This window comes from Bacidia gigantensis (genome assembly GCF_019456465.1).
Source record: "Bacidia gigantensis strain McMullin 20006 chromosome Unknown contig_34, whole genome shotgun sequence".
In the NCBI taxonomy this organism is placed as follows: domain Eukaryota; kingdom Fungi; phylum Ascomycota; class Lecanoromycetes; order Lecanorales; family Ramalinaceae; genus Bacidia; species Bacidia gigantensis.
The window spans coordinates 287,984-304,101 of record NW_025408610.1 but is presented as its reverse complement, the minus strand read 5'-3'; the positions used below and the strand labels follow the sequence as shown (position 1 = coordinate 304,101).

Here is a 16,118-nt window from a genome sequence, read left to right as displayed (position 1 = left end):
TAAATATAAGAATATATTTAAAGAAAAACTTAATAAATTTAAAGAAAAATATAATAGTAATAAAGATAAATATTTTAAAATACTAGCGCTAAAGAAATTAAAAATATTTAACCTTAAAGATAGAAAAGAAAACTTAGATATTAATATAAAAAATTCCTTTTATAATAAAAAAGGATTAAGTAGTAAAATAAAGGTAATAAAAATTTAATTAATAATAGTAAAATAGTTTAAAATAAGCTAGAAATATATTAAAATAAGGCTACTATAACTATTATATTATAAGTTTTAATCCTTTTTTTTTTTTAAAAGATCTAGTTAACTTAAATCTTAAATAAAAGAACTAAACTAATTTTATAACTTATAAATAAATATTAAATAAGAAAAATTATATTAATATATATAAAATATTTAGGCTTAAATTAGATAAAGAAATAATAATAAATTAATATATTAAATTTATAAGCCTAAATATTATTCTAATAAAGCTATAACTATTTATAACTTATTAGCTACTTATTAGTTTATAAAAAGGTTATAGTAGAAGTATATTAATAAATAGAATAAAGTTAAAAAAAGTAAAGTTAATTTTAAATCTAATTTAAAATTAAATATTAATAAATTATATTTAAATATTAAAGTTTTAGCTACTTTTCTACTTTAAGTAATATCTTAATATTATATAGGCTTTAGTTAGAAAAAGCTAAAAATCTTTAATATAATAAATCTAAGATTTATATTATAATAAAATAGGCAATAGTATATATTATTATAGGTATTATTTCTTTTTATACTTATATAGAAAGGATTTTTTAACTTTATAGCTTTAATTAAAGCTAAAATTTATTATAATACTAGTACTAAGGAACCTTATTATTTAATAGTTATTAAAATTTAATAAATTCTATAATAAAACTAATAGTAAAAAACTTAGCTTAAACCTTAAATACTTAATTATATATAGAAATTACTTTAATAAAGATACCTTAAAAAAGCATAAAAATAAATTATAATATTAATATATAAAAGGGTTTAATATTAATAATAATATATTTTAAAACTATATAATAAATCTAGAAGTTAGTTATTTTTTTATTATTTTAATAGTTTAGTTATATATAATTTATATTATAAAGGAAGTAAGTAATTTTATAAGTAGCTGCCTAATAAAGCTATAATATTAATATCTAGCTCTAGTTTTTATTAAAGGCCTATATAGAACTTATAGTATTTTTTAATTAAATACTTAAGACAAATATTTATAAATAAATTTTATAAAGCTAAATCTTTAGATATTAAACCTTAAATATTTATTAAGGAGTTTAAATAATATTATATAAAGTTTTTACTTAACTTTATTATATTAAATAGTATTTTAATTATAATTTACTTAAAAACCCTTTTAAGTCCTTTATTATACTTAAAAGGCTAGGCTATTAATAAAAGGCTAAATCTATATAAGTTAATTATATAAAAAATTAAAACCTTTAATATAAAATATATAAAAGTAGCTAAAGTAAAAAATAATATAAATAAAACTAATATAGTTATAAGATAAATTAAAGTCAAAATAGTTAAGTTTATAATATTATATATTTTAATAAATCTATTTTTAAATAAGGTTATCTAAATATTAATTTTAATATATACTTTTAAAGTTAATATAAAGTTTTTAACTAAATATTATAAAGAACTTATAATATTAGAAATAAACTTATAATAGAAAATAATATTAAATTATAAAATATACTTTATAAGATATTATAAACTTTTAATAAAAATAAAAGCTTATTAAGAAATAATAGAGTAAGTTCATAAAATATTATTAAAAAGTATATAAAAGTATTTATAAATAATAGTAATATTACTACTATTTATAAAATATTAAATAGATTTTTTAAATAATTTTAAAAAAGCTTCTTAGTTAAAGATATTTATAATAAATATATAAATATATATAGAAAAATAATTTAAAACTATTTTCTTTTTTTATAGCTATTTATTTTACTAAATATAAATTTTCTAAAACTACTAGAATTATTAAAAATAATATAAAATTATAGGAAAAGATATATAAAAAATACTTATATTTATTAAAGATATTATTATAGCTACTTATATAATAAAGGTAAGTAGTAATCCTAAATTTTACTTATAACTTTAATATTATAATATGCTATAAACTAGCTATAAATCTTATTAATATAATAATAGTTTATTAATAAATATAAACTTTATAATATATTTACTTATATATACTATTCTTTAATAAAATCTAAATATAAGATCTATATTATTAATAGCTTTTAGAAAGAAAAGTTTAAATAAAACTTAAAATTTATATTAAATATAATTATTAGAATTATATTATTAATAGCTAAAGAACTTAATCTTATTATTATAATTAAATACTTTCTATTAAATATAATAAATTAGTTAACTACTATATTATAATACTTTAACTATATATAATAAATTAGTTAATTAAAGTAAGTCTCTATATATATATATATATAGTTATTATAAAAATAATAATATTATAATAGAAACTATAATTAAAGTATAAGTAAATATTTAGTAAATATTTAATAATAAAGTATATAGTTTAATTATTACTAGGGAAACTATAAAAATATTAACTTTAGCTAAGCTAATTATTTTTATAAATCTAGGGTTTAATAATTTTAATAATAATAATAATAATTAGTTTTATATTATATATAAGTAATAATAATTAGTTTTATATTATATAACTAAATAATTAAGAATTTAATATATTAACTTTTAATTAAATTTAAGATTAATTTTTAATAGTATTTTAATTTTAATATTAAAGATTAAAATTTAACTTAAAATTAACTTTTAATACTTAATAATATAAGCCTATGCAGCGGAGCGCCTAAAGCGCTATATATACTAAAAAATTATAAATATATTATATTACTAAGGAATTTATAGATGTTACTTTCCTAACTATTACTTTATTTTTTATTAATAAAAATTATTAACTTTTATATTAATAGTTAAGGTTAACTACTTTAAGATATATATAAAGACTAATTTTATAAAGTTTTTAGCTTATTTTTTATTCAAAGTATATTTAATATTATTATTAAAAATAAATATATATACTTTTATTAAGTTATTTATTATATAAGAAAAGGAATCTACCCTATATACTAAGCTATAAAAATTAATAATAGTTAGAGAGCTTTAGATATATATAAGAATTTATATTTAGATAGGTATATATTAAGAAACTAGTATAAAAGACTTCTAGAATTAAAATAATAACTATAGCCCTTTATATTTAAATATAATAAAATATATAAGTTTAAACTAGTTTAAGTAAATATCTAGATTTTTATGTATTTTAAATACTATAAAAATATTATTAAAATTAGTTTTTAATAAGCTAGAGCCTTTAAATAAGTACTTAAAGCTTAGTTTTAAATATTATTAATATAATAGAATATATTTTAATATTAATAAATTAATTACCTATTATATAAGCTAGTCTAGAGATATTATTAATATTTTATTTAAACCTACTTCTAAAAACTATAAAATATAATATTTAGTAAATAATAGCTTTATTTTAGATTAGCTTTATTATTCTAAGAAAAATAGATTATAAGGGATTAACTTTTTATTTATTAAATATTAGGATTTTTTAATATATAAGCTATAGTACTTAAACTACTTAAGCAGAAATATTTAATATAAAAGCCTAATTATTATATTATTTAATTAAATAATTTATTTATATTTAATAGTTTCTTAATATAGCTTAAATATAATAGTTTTAATATAGTTAATACTATTAGAATTTAAAAAATAATAAAAGAGTTATAGGAAAAAAGGAGTAGAATAAAATAATAAAAATAATACTTTACTTAAGAGGATAATAAAGGGCTTTTATTATATATATTTAATATAAAAATAATATATAGTAGATAGCTAATATAAAATAAACTTTATAAAGTAATTAATAATAATAAAAATATATTATAATTGGCTTAGAAAAATTTTAATATAGTATTTTTTATAACTATAATTAATAATAATAAAAAAGATAATAAAATATAAAAAATAATAATTAACTTTAATATTAATAAGTATAGTAATATTTTAATTAATATTTAGTAATAAAACTATTAAATAGCTTTCTATTCTAATATTATTTAATTTATATAATTATTATATAAATAGTGTTAATTAAGCTAACTAATTTTAATTTTATTACTTAATTTAAAAGATTAAATAAAAAAATTAAATACTTTTTTTTTAATATTATAATAATAAATTACTATTTTATTAGTATATTTTTAACTTACTACCTTTATAGCAATATCTAGCTTTTAAGTTTATATAAATAATATTAAGTTAAGTTTATAAATATTTTAATTAGCTATTCTCTATATAAATTAGTAAATATTTAATTATTTATAAATAAGTTATATTTAACTTTACCCTATAAATATTAAAATATTAAGCTTAAATAGCTAAAAACGTATTAAGTTTATAAATATAATAAAAAACAAGATATATAGTTAAAAAAAGTAAGTAAAAAACTTTTAAATAAGTTATTAGCTAATATTTTAGCTATAATACTAAGTTAACAACAATGAAGGTATAATCCAAGAACTACTAGAAACTATAATATATATAGAATTAGCATATATAATTATAAAGACTATTGGAATAGACATATAAACATAATTATAAAGTAAATACTATGATTTTTGGGTATACCCCTGATTTAAGGCACCCAGCAGCCGATGGGATAGGATAGATAGCGAGATTGATAGGCCAAGGGTGTCATTGTGACCGAGGAAGAAGACTCCGAGGCCCAAAGGCGATTATCTTCAAACGTATTAAGACCAAATTTCAAGAGAAGTCCAAATCCAAAACTTTGCAAAGCAGCAAGTTGAAAATTTCCCCCCACACCTTACGCTACACTATGGAGCGTAATATTCCTAATTCATGAGATCCACTATCGTGTTGCCAGTGTGTCGCCATCGAAAGAGACGGGACGCCTTGCCCTATTAACTAGCATCAAGCATAATGTACACCAAAATGCAATCCTTCCACGCACGTGGCTATGTCACCATCGAAATCAAATGTGCGGAGAAGCGAGCGGATCAAGTACGGCAATCACTATGTCTTAGGAACGCGAAAGGTTGAATAGATTATATATAGTAATATTGGTATTGCTAAGCTGATAAATGACGGGTAAGAGGAGAAGTGATGAGTAAAGCATACTAGAAAAACGCGGAGAATGACCAATATTTGAAGCTACGTAGAAGAAGAGTTGGATACGCGAATTCTCACGATAGAATTTACGTGAAACTACTGCTCTATAATAAGAGCGGTATAGGGGAAACATAAGCTACCTCGTTTAAGCCCCTTGCTTAAAATTCGGTTTTAATAGCGATCTATGAACGTCGATCACGGCCTTCCCAAGGCGCTCCGATGTCTTGCGTGCTTTCAGATCGACAGCTTCAATTATTCGTATTAAGGTCTCTTGTGCAGGCGGGAACTTCTTCTTAGGTCAGCAGCAAAATGAATGACAATAACGCTCGATCGTACTTGTAGCTCCGACGGAACCCCAAAAGCCTAGGTGCACTCCAACTGCTTGTTTGCAGTTTCCAGGGAAGTTTGCTTAGATGACCTTGCCAGAAGCCACAACAGAGGCCTCTCAGAGATCTTCAAGCTTTTGTATTCTCCGAGAACTGCTTTTAGCATCGCATCCTGTGGAAATAGTCCTCTGAAATCCAACCATCTCGTGGCGCTGATCTGGTTGGCATCTCCGTTCGCACCACCGCCAGTGAGCGACACATAAAATGCTTGCAGATGAATCATTGGCTCTGCTTTCCGAAGGCCCGCACTCCCTCGGTCCTAATGTGTGGAGCTGTTACTGTCTCGAGGATCAAAAGATTGCTCTCACGGGCTCCCTTTGAGCTTTACCTCCAATTCAGGATAAAGAGCCTTGCTTACCTCGTGGCTGTCTCAATAATCTCCAGGCTTAAGAGACGACCGTTCTTTCGATAGTTTGAAGCCGCGTGGGCCCAATCGCAAATCGATCGAGTCCTATTCGTGCCATAGCAGCTGCGGAAGGGGCGAAAAGATCGGCCAGCCTGTCACTCCACAGCAGCGTCCGCTCTTCTTAGGAAAGGAATCGCAGGTCATTCCAGCAGGGTTCGGAAGCGGTCATAGCTGACGCTAATGCAAAGCGTCAACCATAGTCCAGGGCCTAGATCCTTCGCGTCAAGAAGAGCGCTCGCTATTCCCAATCTGTGCTATTTCATGACTCTGCCGTCTAATACGCAAGAATTAAATGCGTCGCTCCAGCACGCGATTTGACGGAAAGCTAATCGCTAGAGTATAATCGTTCGAGGTGCGAAGCGCATTGCATATATTTGGATCGCCTGGTCAGGCGTGGGAGCTTGCACCTTTTCCCTGTGGTCCACGCTTTGGAAATGAGAAGCAGGCTTTCATATCCATCGATCTTTTCTTGCATTAAATAGGAAGCAGCATCTGTCCTTATAATAGGGTTCAGCTTTTTGATACCGTTCCAATCGCTGTTTTCTGGGAGCAATTCGTTCCGGACAGTGGAGTGTATGGGGATCAAGAATATGGTCGGTCCATCGCATTCTAATCGAGTTGGACGCATCCTGGATGCTTGAGAGCAGAGCCCGGGCTTTCTAGGAGGCAAAGAGTCTACAAATGCTACTTGCAGCTTTGAGAGGCTCGAAAACATGGTGGAGAGGCAAGTTTGTATGAGAAAGCTTACGTGGTGTACAACTCAGCACGGGTGGGCGTATTCCCAGTGTCAAGTCCAGGGCGAGAAAAGTCACGTGATAGAGCCCCTTTTCAGTAGCGTTGCTCCGTCCACCGGAGTATTCAACCGTCTATGCAGAATGTTAACAGTAACACGATTCGGACAAGTAGCCACGCTGCATAGGAGCATGTACTGGTATCGAGAACCAGCTCTGTTTGTTCCTTCTTCCACAATCAATGACACCTCCAGAGTAATCACAAAAGGTGGAAGACGCGCCTCCTTACTCTCTTACCTCATCGCCCCTTTGCACAAGGCTAATTCTAACCGCATCCTCGCCTCGCTCCAGGACTTTGATACCGTCACATATTACTCGATCGTCGGCGTAAACCTTATATAATGCTTTCTACCGGCTCGACCTCTCTCGCCCTTTTCTCGCCTATGTAGTGAAGCGAAAAGAATGCTTTTGAATACATGTACTAATTTCAACTATTCGTCCGAAAAGTTTGGAAGACGTTGCAATCATGATCAGCAAGGATAAAGGTACATGTCATGCCATCTATATTTTTGGCTCAAATCATTTGCTTGGAAGTAGATGTTGACTATCAAAGGCCAAAGAGTCATGCTGTATACAAATCCACCTCTGCTTGTCCGTGGTCTACCGGGATCAACACTCAGGATCCTTCTCAATAGAAACAACGATGTGTATGGGATTGAAGTAAGAAGTTGAGTGAAGAATGTTTTACACCATTTAACGCACTGACATATTCACAGATGACGATATGATTTGATAGAGTTGCAACAAGAGCCGCCGGATAAAATAGAAGGGTGGATTTCAATCGGATTAGAACAAAGAGTGGTGGCGACCGCAAGTTCTTCATGACTAGTGCCGACAGGACATTCTTTCCGGCAGGTGTAATCAGGATGATGGGCACTAACTATCGATTGTCGTCTTCCTAAGCATCTTCATAGAGCACTGGATCATGGTAGGAGGCTGTCTCCAAAGTTATACGATTAAGGTAATAAGATCCTGTAACGTCGTCTAGAACTATCGTTCAGAAATCCGTGACTAGTGCAGGCCCTGCAGATCTGTAATGCAGGTGTCATCCCCTCGAGTCCGTGAGGTTTCTACAAATGGCATACGCAGCGACAGCGTGGTGTAGTATAGCGTTGTCGCTGAGTTGAAGATAAGCGTGCAATTGCGCTGAAAAGACAGAGTCGCGATGTTTAGAATCTGGATAGTATGTTAACCAACGTTCCAAGGAAGGTGAGCAAGAAGCCTGAACGTGACGGAACGGAAAGGATTTCCAGCTCTTTTCACGAGCGATTACTTCGTATTTGAGATGCGACAGATATTATGAGTAGCAAGCTGAGCTGCTTATCTGGCTGACAACTTCTGTTGGCAACTCACTAGGCCACGATAACTCGACAACAAGAGCATTCTTTTTCCGACGAAACCTGTTCGGTATATTTTCATATACTGTAGCAAAATTTGACTCTCATCAACGTCCAGGAATTCGCTGGACGAGAGAAAAGTTTCCTTAACATGCAACACCTCTATCTCCTTTGCGTTGAGAGGAAGTGGTGTCAATCGAACGGCGATGTCTGTTGGCGCAACACTAGATGTCCTATCTCTTCTACGCTCATCAGATTCACTGTTTTCACAAATTCGGACCAACCGACTCCTGCAGCCTAGGCTCAGGAACGCTAAGCGAGAGAAATCGAATATCATTCACCAGGATCGCATCGCCTTCTCAAATTTCCGATTAACTCCTCCTACAAAAAGTGCGTAGAGCTTTTTCATTTTTCGATGATAGACACTCGCTCTGTGTTGGCTTCTCGCGGATCAAGACTTCGACACATTGATGGTCTGAGCTGGTACTAAATCAAAGAAGCTGCTTCGGCGACCAGATCGTTGTATCAGTTTTGGGTTCTCACTTCACCTGGAATGTGATACCTGCCGGGGAAGCTTCATGAGCCACAGATTGCGCAAGCACTTCGAGTACTGCTTCTTTGTGCCAAACCGTTGTGGTACTGCGGTGGCCAAAGATCGGCATCAGGGTAAGACCATCGCAGAGCAGTTAGGAAGGCCAGCACTCTTTGACACAAGTCACGATTATTCATGGGGCAAAAAGTTTGGAGAAGATTTCTACCTGCACGTCCCATGCCAAAGACTCTCTTAAAAAGAACATGCGTCGTGATTTCATCACACCGCGCCTGCAGCGATACGACCTCCTCACAATTCATCTTGTTTTCCGGAAATCAACTGAACGCGAGGAGGTTAAATGTCTCATATGGAGCCAAATTGAAGGAGGATGAATCAACGGTTTCTTTGATCCAAAACCTTCCGGTATTTGTTGTGAAATTCCTCTATCTTTCACGATGAGACGCGACGGCAGTCCAGAGTGTGTTGAGAAACAATGTCTGGACAGCCGTATCTGGAGAAAACACGCCATTTTCCTTGCGAACGAAAGAATAGCGCCGGATAAGAGTCGGCAGGATATGTTGCAACTGTTAGCAAGACGGTAGTCAGCAGCCGCCCTGTCTAGGGAAGTATTTCTCTGCAGGCCCAGATCGGGTTATGTTGAATTCACATAGACACAGTAGCGCCTCCAGTCCGCAATTTCGGCCAAATGCGATACTTCTTGGATCTAGTAAATTTGGAGCTTGCTTGCTTGGTCGCTGTGAGGAAACCTTGTAACAAAGGGAGAAAGCTAGGTTTGTTGGCGATGTATGATAGCAAACAACAAATGCAAGGAGAACAATCCTTTTGTTTGGTAGAATGTCATTGTTCCGCTAGACAATGGGCAGACAGGTGACTTTATTGTTTAGCAACATTTATAGGTTAGTAAGCTGTACTTTTCTCTGGTCAGGCTTTCGTAATTCATTACAACCCACCATCGAAATGGCTGTGCAGAGACATTCAAGTATGTTAAACAGAGTCACTTCAGTGGTACGAAAGGTGAAAGATTCTCGGAGAGAACACGCTAGACAAGCTATAAAACAATCGATTTCGGGTCCGTCTAGGCCTGAAGGTATGGACGATAAGATTAAAATGATTCTCCATTTACTAATAGGACGCAGATTATCTGGACCAGCAAACCGACAACGAAAAGCTGCTCCTGCGTCATGACCAACATAACTTAGGCTCCTTCGAGATACAACGAGATGGACAGCCTAGGCGCTTGGATGAAGGACATTACTCTCGGGAGAAAGGAGGCACCGTGGCCCTATCACAACATGGGACAGATCTATTCCGTCAACACGAGAAAGAACCGAATTATGATCCCTCCACGAGCGGGAACATTCAGACTAAAGCACAGACTCCACAAGGGACCAATTCTCCTGTTGTATATGGTCAAGGGTTGAGATTCGATTCCCATGTGAGCACGAATACTGCAGCCGCGACACCTTCTTCACCTAGGCCCGATCGACTCGGTGAGCAGCGGCCTATTAGAGACAGCATTGACAGCCAGTCTAGCCTCCTGTCCATCATCGTCTGCTATGAAGGCATTGATGAGCCGGATAACCTGAACCGTCTCTCTTTAGATGGCCATCCTCCAACTACCTCAAAAGCCGAAGAACTTACTTCAGTAAATTACAGTTTTACATTGTGGGCTCCAAGCATATTAGAAGTCGATAAGATCGAGGACTTCCCAGACACCATCACAAGTCCAGGAGGAACTATCTACTATCAGACCACAGGAGAAGAGCCAGATCCTGGATGCTCAGGCCAAGAAGGCTCGCCAATCGAGACGAGGGAAGCTGGTAGATTCTCTGATAAGAGGATCAGAGTCGCTAAAGATTGTAGCTAAACGTTTCGGCGATAGGAAAGCGTAATGATGAGCTGACATAGCGATTGCGGAGGCCTCGTGCCGTTACCGCAAGAAGCAGCAGAAGCGAGCAAGAAAACGAACTAGAGGATTTAGTAGATGAGACTAAGATTGTAGAATTCAGAGAAAGGAAGAAAATAAAAGAGATGACATGCTTTCGAAATGTTCCCCACCAAATAAGTCCCTTGTACGAGCGTGCCTCAAATTTTTCCACTCCTCACCATCTGTCGCGCTCCTCATTTTTGGGATTGTCCCCTAATGCTCATTTGACTTCCGTGAACAGCCGGTAAGCTAATGAGCTATGCATTCTCTCGACCAAAGCTCTCGCGCTATCGAGTTGACGTCGAAGGACGCTCTTCCTGTAGAGCAATCTGTGGTCATAAGACACTATTCCCCAGCGAACAGTCCCCAAGCCGCTCCTGCGTTTCCTTGGTTCCTATTTACCATTGATCTAATGCTGCAGCAAGGAGCCACCTTGCTGCCTTCATCGAGTATACTCCGTCGGAGCATGCCTTATCGAAGCCTCGTAGTATCTGGTATCGAGGTTTGTCTTCGCTGCAGAGGGCTTGCTCCCTTGCTTCTCAAGATCTAACCACTATAAGAAAGAAGAAGGACAAAGTATGCCTCTACCCCACAGTGCTTCGCATTAACTTCGACAAGTGAGAACGATATTAGCGCGCTACATGTCTTAGCCGTCCGAGTGCTCCTTCCTTTATTCTATTAGTAGTGGGACGACGTAGGCGAGAAATGGGACTAAGTAAGAGAATCTTTCCCTGCTTCCCATCTCTGATTTATCCTTACATCTGATATTATTCTCCCACAGCCAAGTCCACGAGCAATCAAGACGACTCGGAAATTTTGGGCCATCTTCGGCCACATTTACCTCCTTTTCTCCCTCCCCTCGACGTCTCCTTCACTTCACCCAAAGATAACGACAACCATCAGAACCGGGCACCCAACCCTCTATCATAATTCAACGGGCACATAATAAGGGGTTAAGTGCCTATCGAATCACTCTTCTCATCAAATGCAAGATGCAAGACAACACCCTCTGTCTGGAGGCCTACAAGGCCAGGAGTGGGAGATCAAGCGCAGAACGGAGCTGGAAGACAGCGAGAAGAAGAGCGAGCGACCACAGCAGGAGATCTTAAGAAGACCGTACAAAGACAAGCGATCGAAAAAAGGAAGCAGGAGATGCAGAAGACGGATCAGCGGGCTATGGGGAACCGGTCAACGAAGGAGTAAGTCAGGTTCAATCGGGACTTACCTACCGCATACTGACGATAATCGCGAAGGCTCCTGCTACAGCGCATCAAGCCCAAATTGCTCGAACACATCGTCTTCAATTAGAAGGTAGCTGACCATCTTCGAGGCAAGCGAACACTTATCGGGTCTGCTAAATCGGCGACAGCACACCGTCCTGCAAGAGTCAGGAAATCCAACCGATGATAAATGTGAGTCAGCTTGTGTCAGAATGCGCTTAAGGATACACTGACATCGAAGCTGGAAGAACTCGAATGTAGCACGTTGTCGCTCCAACTGATCGTCCTAGATCGAATTGTTGATGCTAAGTCTTCCCGCCAGCGCACTGTTTCTGAGCCGCGGGCCTGCCTGTTAAGGCTTTAGGGCACTATCCCGGTAGATGAAAGGAGTGGGAGCAAAAGATGTTCACTATAGGTAGCGGTGAGAGAGGGTTGGGGGCTGGGAGAGGATAAGAGATGGGAAGCGATAAGGAATGGGGAGAGCTCGGTGAGGGGGTGGGGGAGGAGAGTCAGGGAAGATCATAATCAATATAGGATGCTAGCAGGAGCACGCTGGATTGCCCATTCTTAGAGATTTCTGGGTATGCAGGGGTTCAATATATTGGCAATGATTCGAGGTGCGCGCGTTTAGAGGCAACATGAAAGACATCTCGAAATCGATAGAGAATCATTCCAACCCGTCTTCGAACGGACGCAGTCTAACACCTCCTTGGGGCCAGTTTCCCGATGCAGCACAAGGGCTGCGCAAAGGGGCTGAGGTGATAAGTGATACCACTGGTTGGTGCCATTTGCCAGAAAGTAGACTGGTCTCTTGGTGGGCCCCAACCGATGACAAATTTCCTCGATATTTCTTTTGGAATGAGTTCGACGAACGCCATTCCGGACCGTCTCGTGTTACTCATTTTGAGCGCAGTGTAGTATGTATTTGCCAATTTGCTTTTTTGCTCTTGCGTATTGGCCAGACTGGTGGTGATTGCAACTACCATCCGGCTGGAGCCTGTGCGAACTTTGCCGCTATAGTCATCTTTGACACGATATGAATGGCAGAAGTGGTTTTCCTCAGAACTCTAACCCTGATTCAAGGTCAAGTTTTGCTTTCTGTCTTTGATCCGTACCATTTGCAAACGCCGCGATTGTTTGTTTCCCGGCCAAATCAGTCCTTAGCATGTCATTCGTCGTCCTCTTGCAGTCGTCTGTAGATGCTAGCCGGCGTCTCTTCGGAAAGACTTTAATGGGCAAGTCTGCTGCCAAGTGTACACTTTTCCCTTTTCCCTTTCCTTCCTTAATAGATTCAATGTTTCGGCTTTAGGCGATCACAAATACTATATATTCCGGCAGAAACAGGAAGACCCCTACGAAATCTTACAACCTGATATGAGCAAGCCAGCAACTTGGCGAAAGTTGGAAAGCGCACCTTCTCTGTCTGCGATCGAGACGAAGTTGATTGATACTGCTGAGATGCTCGATGGACGTCGTGTCCTCCCACAGGAGGATATTCCTAACGGCTGGGAGAAAGGAGGCGGCTCTTTCGAGGACGGGACTATGGTACCAATAATATCAACAATAGACTGCTCACAACATTTGGTGGAACGATTTTTTTCCTTCTCGGTACTATATCTGGTACGCAGCTTCGAAAACAATTAAAAAAGTACGTGCACGAGGAGGCTTAGTAGAGATCTTGAATATCCTACATGATGGTAATACCCTTTCTTTTACAGGTAGGTAGCTCATTTAGCTTCATTGTCACACCAGTATCTAAATCATAATCATGACTCCAAAAATCTCCTAAAGCCTTCCAATCTTTCTTCTATTCTCTTGAAATCATCCCCATTCCAAGCAATTTAGCAACAGCCTTAATACGATGCTCCGACTTGTTAATATCCTTTAACTTAAGCTTTTGCAGCTCTTTTGTTTAGTTCAAAACGCTGGGTAGCTCTAAGCTAGAATTTGCTAAGATATGTCTGCGCTACAGCTAGCCATGTCAATATGTCCATAGACAGATAGACGCTGACGACCTTGTGATGCCTAGCCAATGCCACCGGCAACAATTTCCGACCCAAAATCCTATTGCATGATAATAACACTAGAACTGAGACTGCAGTAGACTGAAACTGCTGACGTTCTAGAGGTCGAAGTCTAATGCATTAGGGTTAGAGTTAGTCGTGTCATAACACTTACGTCCTTAACCAATCTATTATATTATCACAGTAGGCTTCATTTTGCTAACAGAAAGCTGTTCCTTGACAATAGCAGCATACATCCAATCTTGCCTACTGAACTTGTCAATACGTACAATTGGAACCCGGTCTGATTATAATACATAAGATTTTACTTTGACCGCTATGTTTTTGCCCCTGGAACCCTTCAATTATGCCAGTCGATACAGAAATCATTAGGATGTTCTTCAAAGCAAAGAGAGCATCTTATCTGCCTTATACTACAGCAGACAACGAGATATTAAGTCCAGAAGAAGGCTACCTTTATTCTAACATCAAGCTTCATAATAACTACTACTATGAAGAATGGCTAGAGGAAGAATTCTTTGAACACGATCGTGACGAGCAACAAGCACTCAAACACGCTGCTCAAAGATTCCAGCGTACGGACAAGATAGCTCAAATAGCACGCGTTCCAGAGTTCCCACCAGGACAAGCCCCACCACCTCCTGCCCCAAGCTCACTACCAAAACAAGACCATGAAGAGCTCAACAATGCAGCGCATATAAATGAGATAGAAAACAAAGCCATATCTGCAGCCACGGGACAAGACGTAAGGACGAAAATGACCAGAAGGAGCCACCACAGTATATGCATCAACAAGGTCGTCCTTCGCGTCTTCAAAAGCTAGTTCTCCACTGCTGCTGTGCCATGGTAGACAAGGTCTTCGCACAAAGTACTTATATGTAACCTCTCACAGTGAGTGCTTATATGTAACCTCTCACGGTGAGTACTTATCTGTAACCTCTCACGGTGAGTACTTATCTATAACCTCTCACCGTGAGCACTTGCGTATAACTACTCACCGTGAGTGGTTATAGGGTCTAGCTTGCCAAGGCTCCCCCCTATCTCCTCCCTACTGTATCGTGCAGGACATAATAATCAGATAGATGCGAACCTCTCTAATATTTAAAAGAGACAAACATCTTGCATTTTTTAGCTTGATACTCTATTGATCAACATCTGTTGTTCACTATCTACCCCTGGAGAATGCTAAAATTGCTCTATCTATTCGGCGTAGCCATTGTCTTCCATTCCCTCTAAGTCTAAGTCCACTTCGACGGCACTCTGCGGCGTAGGTTCAAAGACCTGCAGATTCCCAAGGTGGGAGTCTTATCGATGCTGCAAACTGATGAGTGTCCGCTTTATGATAGGCCGGTTTGGGTGTAGGGTTTGTAGGCTCTCTTTGAAAGCGCAAGTCCGAACATTGGGATTTGTCTCGAAGCCTACAATTCCCTTCAAATGCACGACCCGGGTCTAGTCATCCTTCGGAATGGGTCATCTACTACAGTAAAGACAATGAGTGCCTCTGCCCCAACCTTGCATGCTCGCGAATGTACCGTGCAAATGAGTTCTGTTCTTGATCATGACAAAACCTGTCTCCCTTTTCCATTCTAGCGACCCGAAAATCAACAAGACAAAAGAAGGATCTGTCAGTCTACAGTGCCATCATCGCGTTATGCTCCTCTCGTATACCTTGCTGCTATGACACTATCGTCTATAGCCGTCACATCGGCCACTAGGGTCAGATAGCTGCAAAAGTTGAAGAAGAAAAGCGATCCAACTGACATGACTGGACGTATGAACGGCAGGCAGAAAGGCTGGAACAGCAGCGCGAGTCCTTCGCAAATCATACACTGGCTAGAAGCCACAAAAGAAAACACTGCTCACAGATTCCGATCCCGCAAGCTGTGTCCGAGACTTTTCCTCTGCTTAGGCAAGATAGTAACTGCTATATGCCCACCTCGCCTTTTTAATGCCACCTCCGCTTCCTTGATCTCGATGTCTGACCTCCCAGCTTCTGATTTGCTCATACACCTGGCCGTGACACAGTACGTAGCCCTCCGGCGTGTGAAGACGTCGGCACCTCAGCTTGCCCAACCACCGTGCGTTCATGTGATCCAGCTCTTCGCCTCTCTGCTCTCACGAGAGAAGACTGTGTCCTTCTTCCTCATACCCCGGTCATGATTCTTGGTGCTAAATATATGCGAAGGTGACACATGTCGTGATTACCTCCGAGCTATCGCTT

The 16,118-nt window shown here is 36.8% G+C and overlaps 3 protein-coding genes across 3 annotated transcripts; all 3 read left to right on the top strand.

Annotated features, from left to right (window-relative positions):
• Positions 1 to 9,683: 9,683 nt before the first annotated feature.
• On the top strand, positions 9,684 to 10,593 carry KY384_000026 (uncharacterized protein; the record flags this gene model as incomplete). The annotated part of the gene is made up of 2 exons (XM_044808564.1): positions 9,684 to 9,705; positions 9,863 to 10,593. The coding sequence occupies 2 exons, from the start codon at positions 9,684 to 9,686 to the stop codon at positions 10,591 to 10,593; spliced, it is 753 nt and encodes a 250-aa protein (XP_044665716.1).
• Positions 10,594 to 11,638: 1,045 nt separating this feature from the next.
• Positions 11,639 to 13,543, top strand: KY384_000025 (uncharacterized protein; the record flags this gene model as incomplete). Its single annotated transcript, XM_044808563.1, has 3 exons — positions 11,639 to 11,852; positions 13,183 to 13,418; positions 13,502 to 13,543. 3 exons carry the CDS (start codon positions 11,639 to 11,641, stop codon positions 13,541 to 13,543), a joined length of 492 nt encoding a protein of 163 aa, XP_044665715.1.
• Positions 13,544 to 14,243: 700 nt separating this feature from the next.
• On the top strand, positions 14,244 to 14,720 carry KY384_000024 (uncharacterized protein; the record flags this gene model as incomplete). The annotated part of the gene is made up of 2 exons (XM_044808562.1): positions 14,244 to 14,472; positions 14,497 to 14,720. 2 exons carry the CDS (start codon positions 14,244 to 14,246, stop codon positions 14,718 to 14,720), a joined length of 453 nt encoding a protein of 150 aa, XP_044665714.1.
• Positions 14,721 to 16,118: the final 1,398 nt, after the last annotated feature.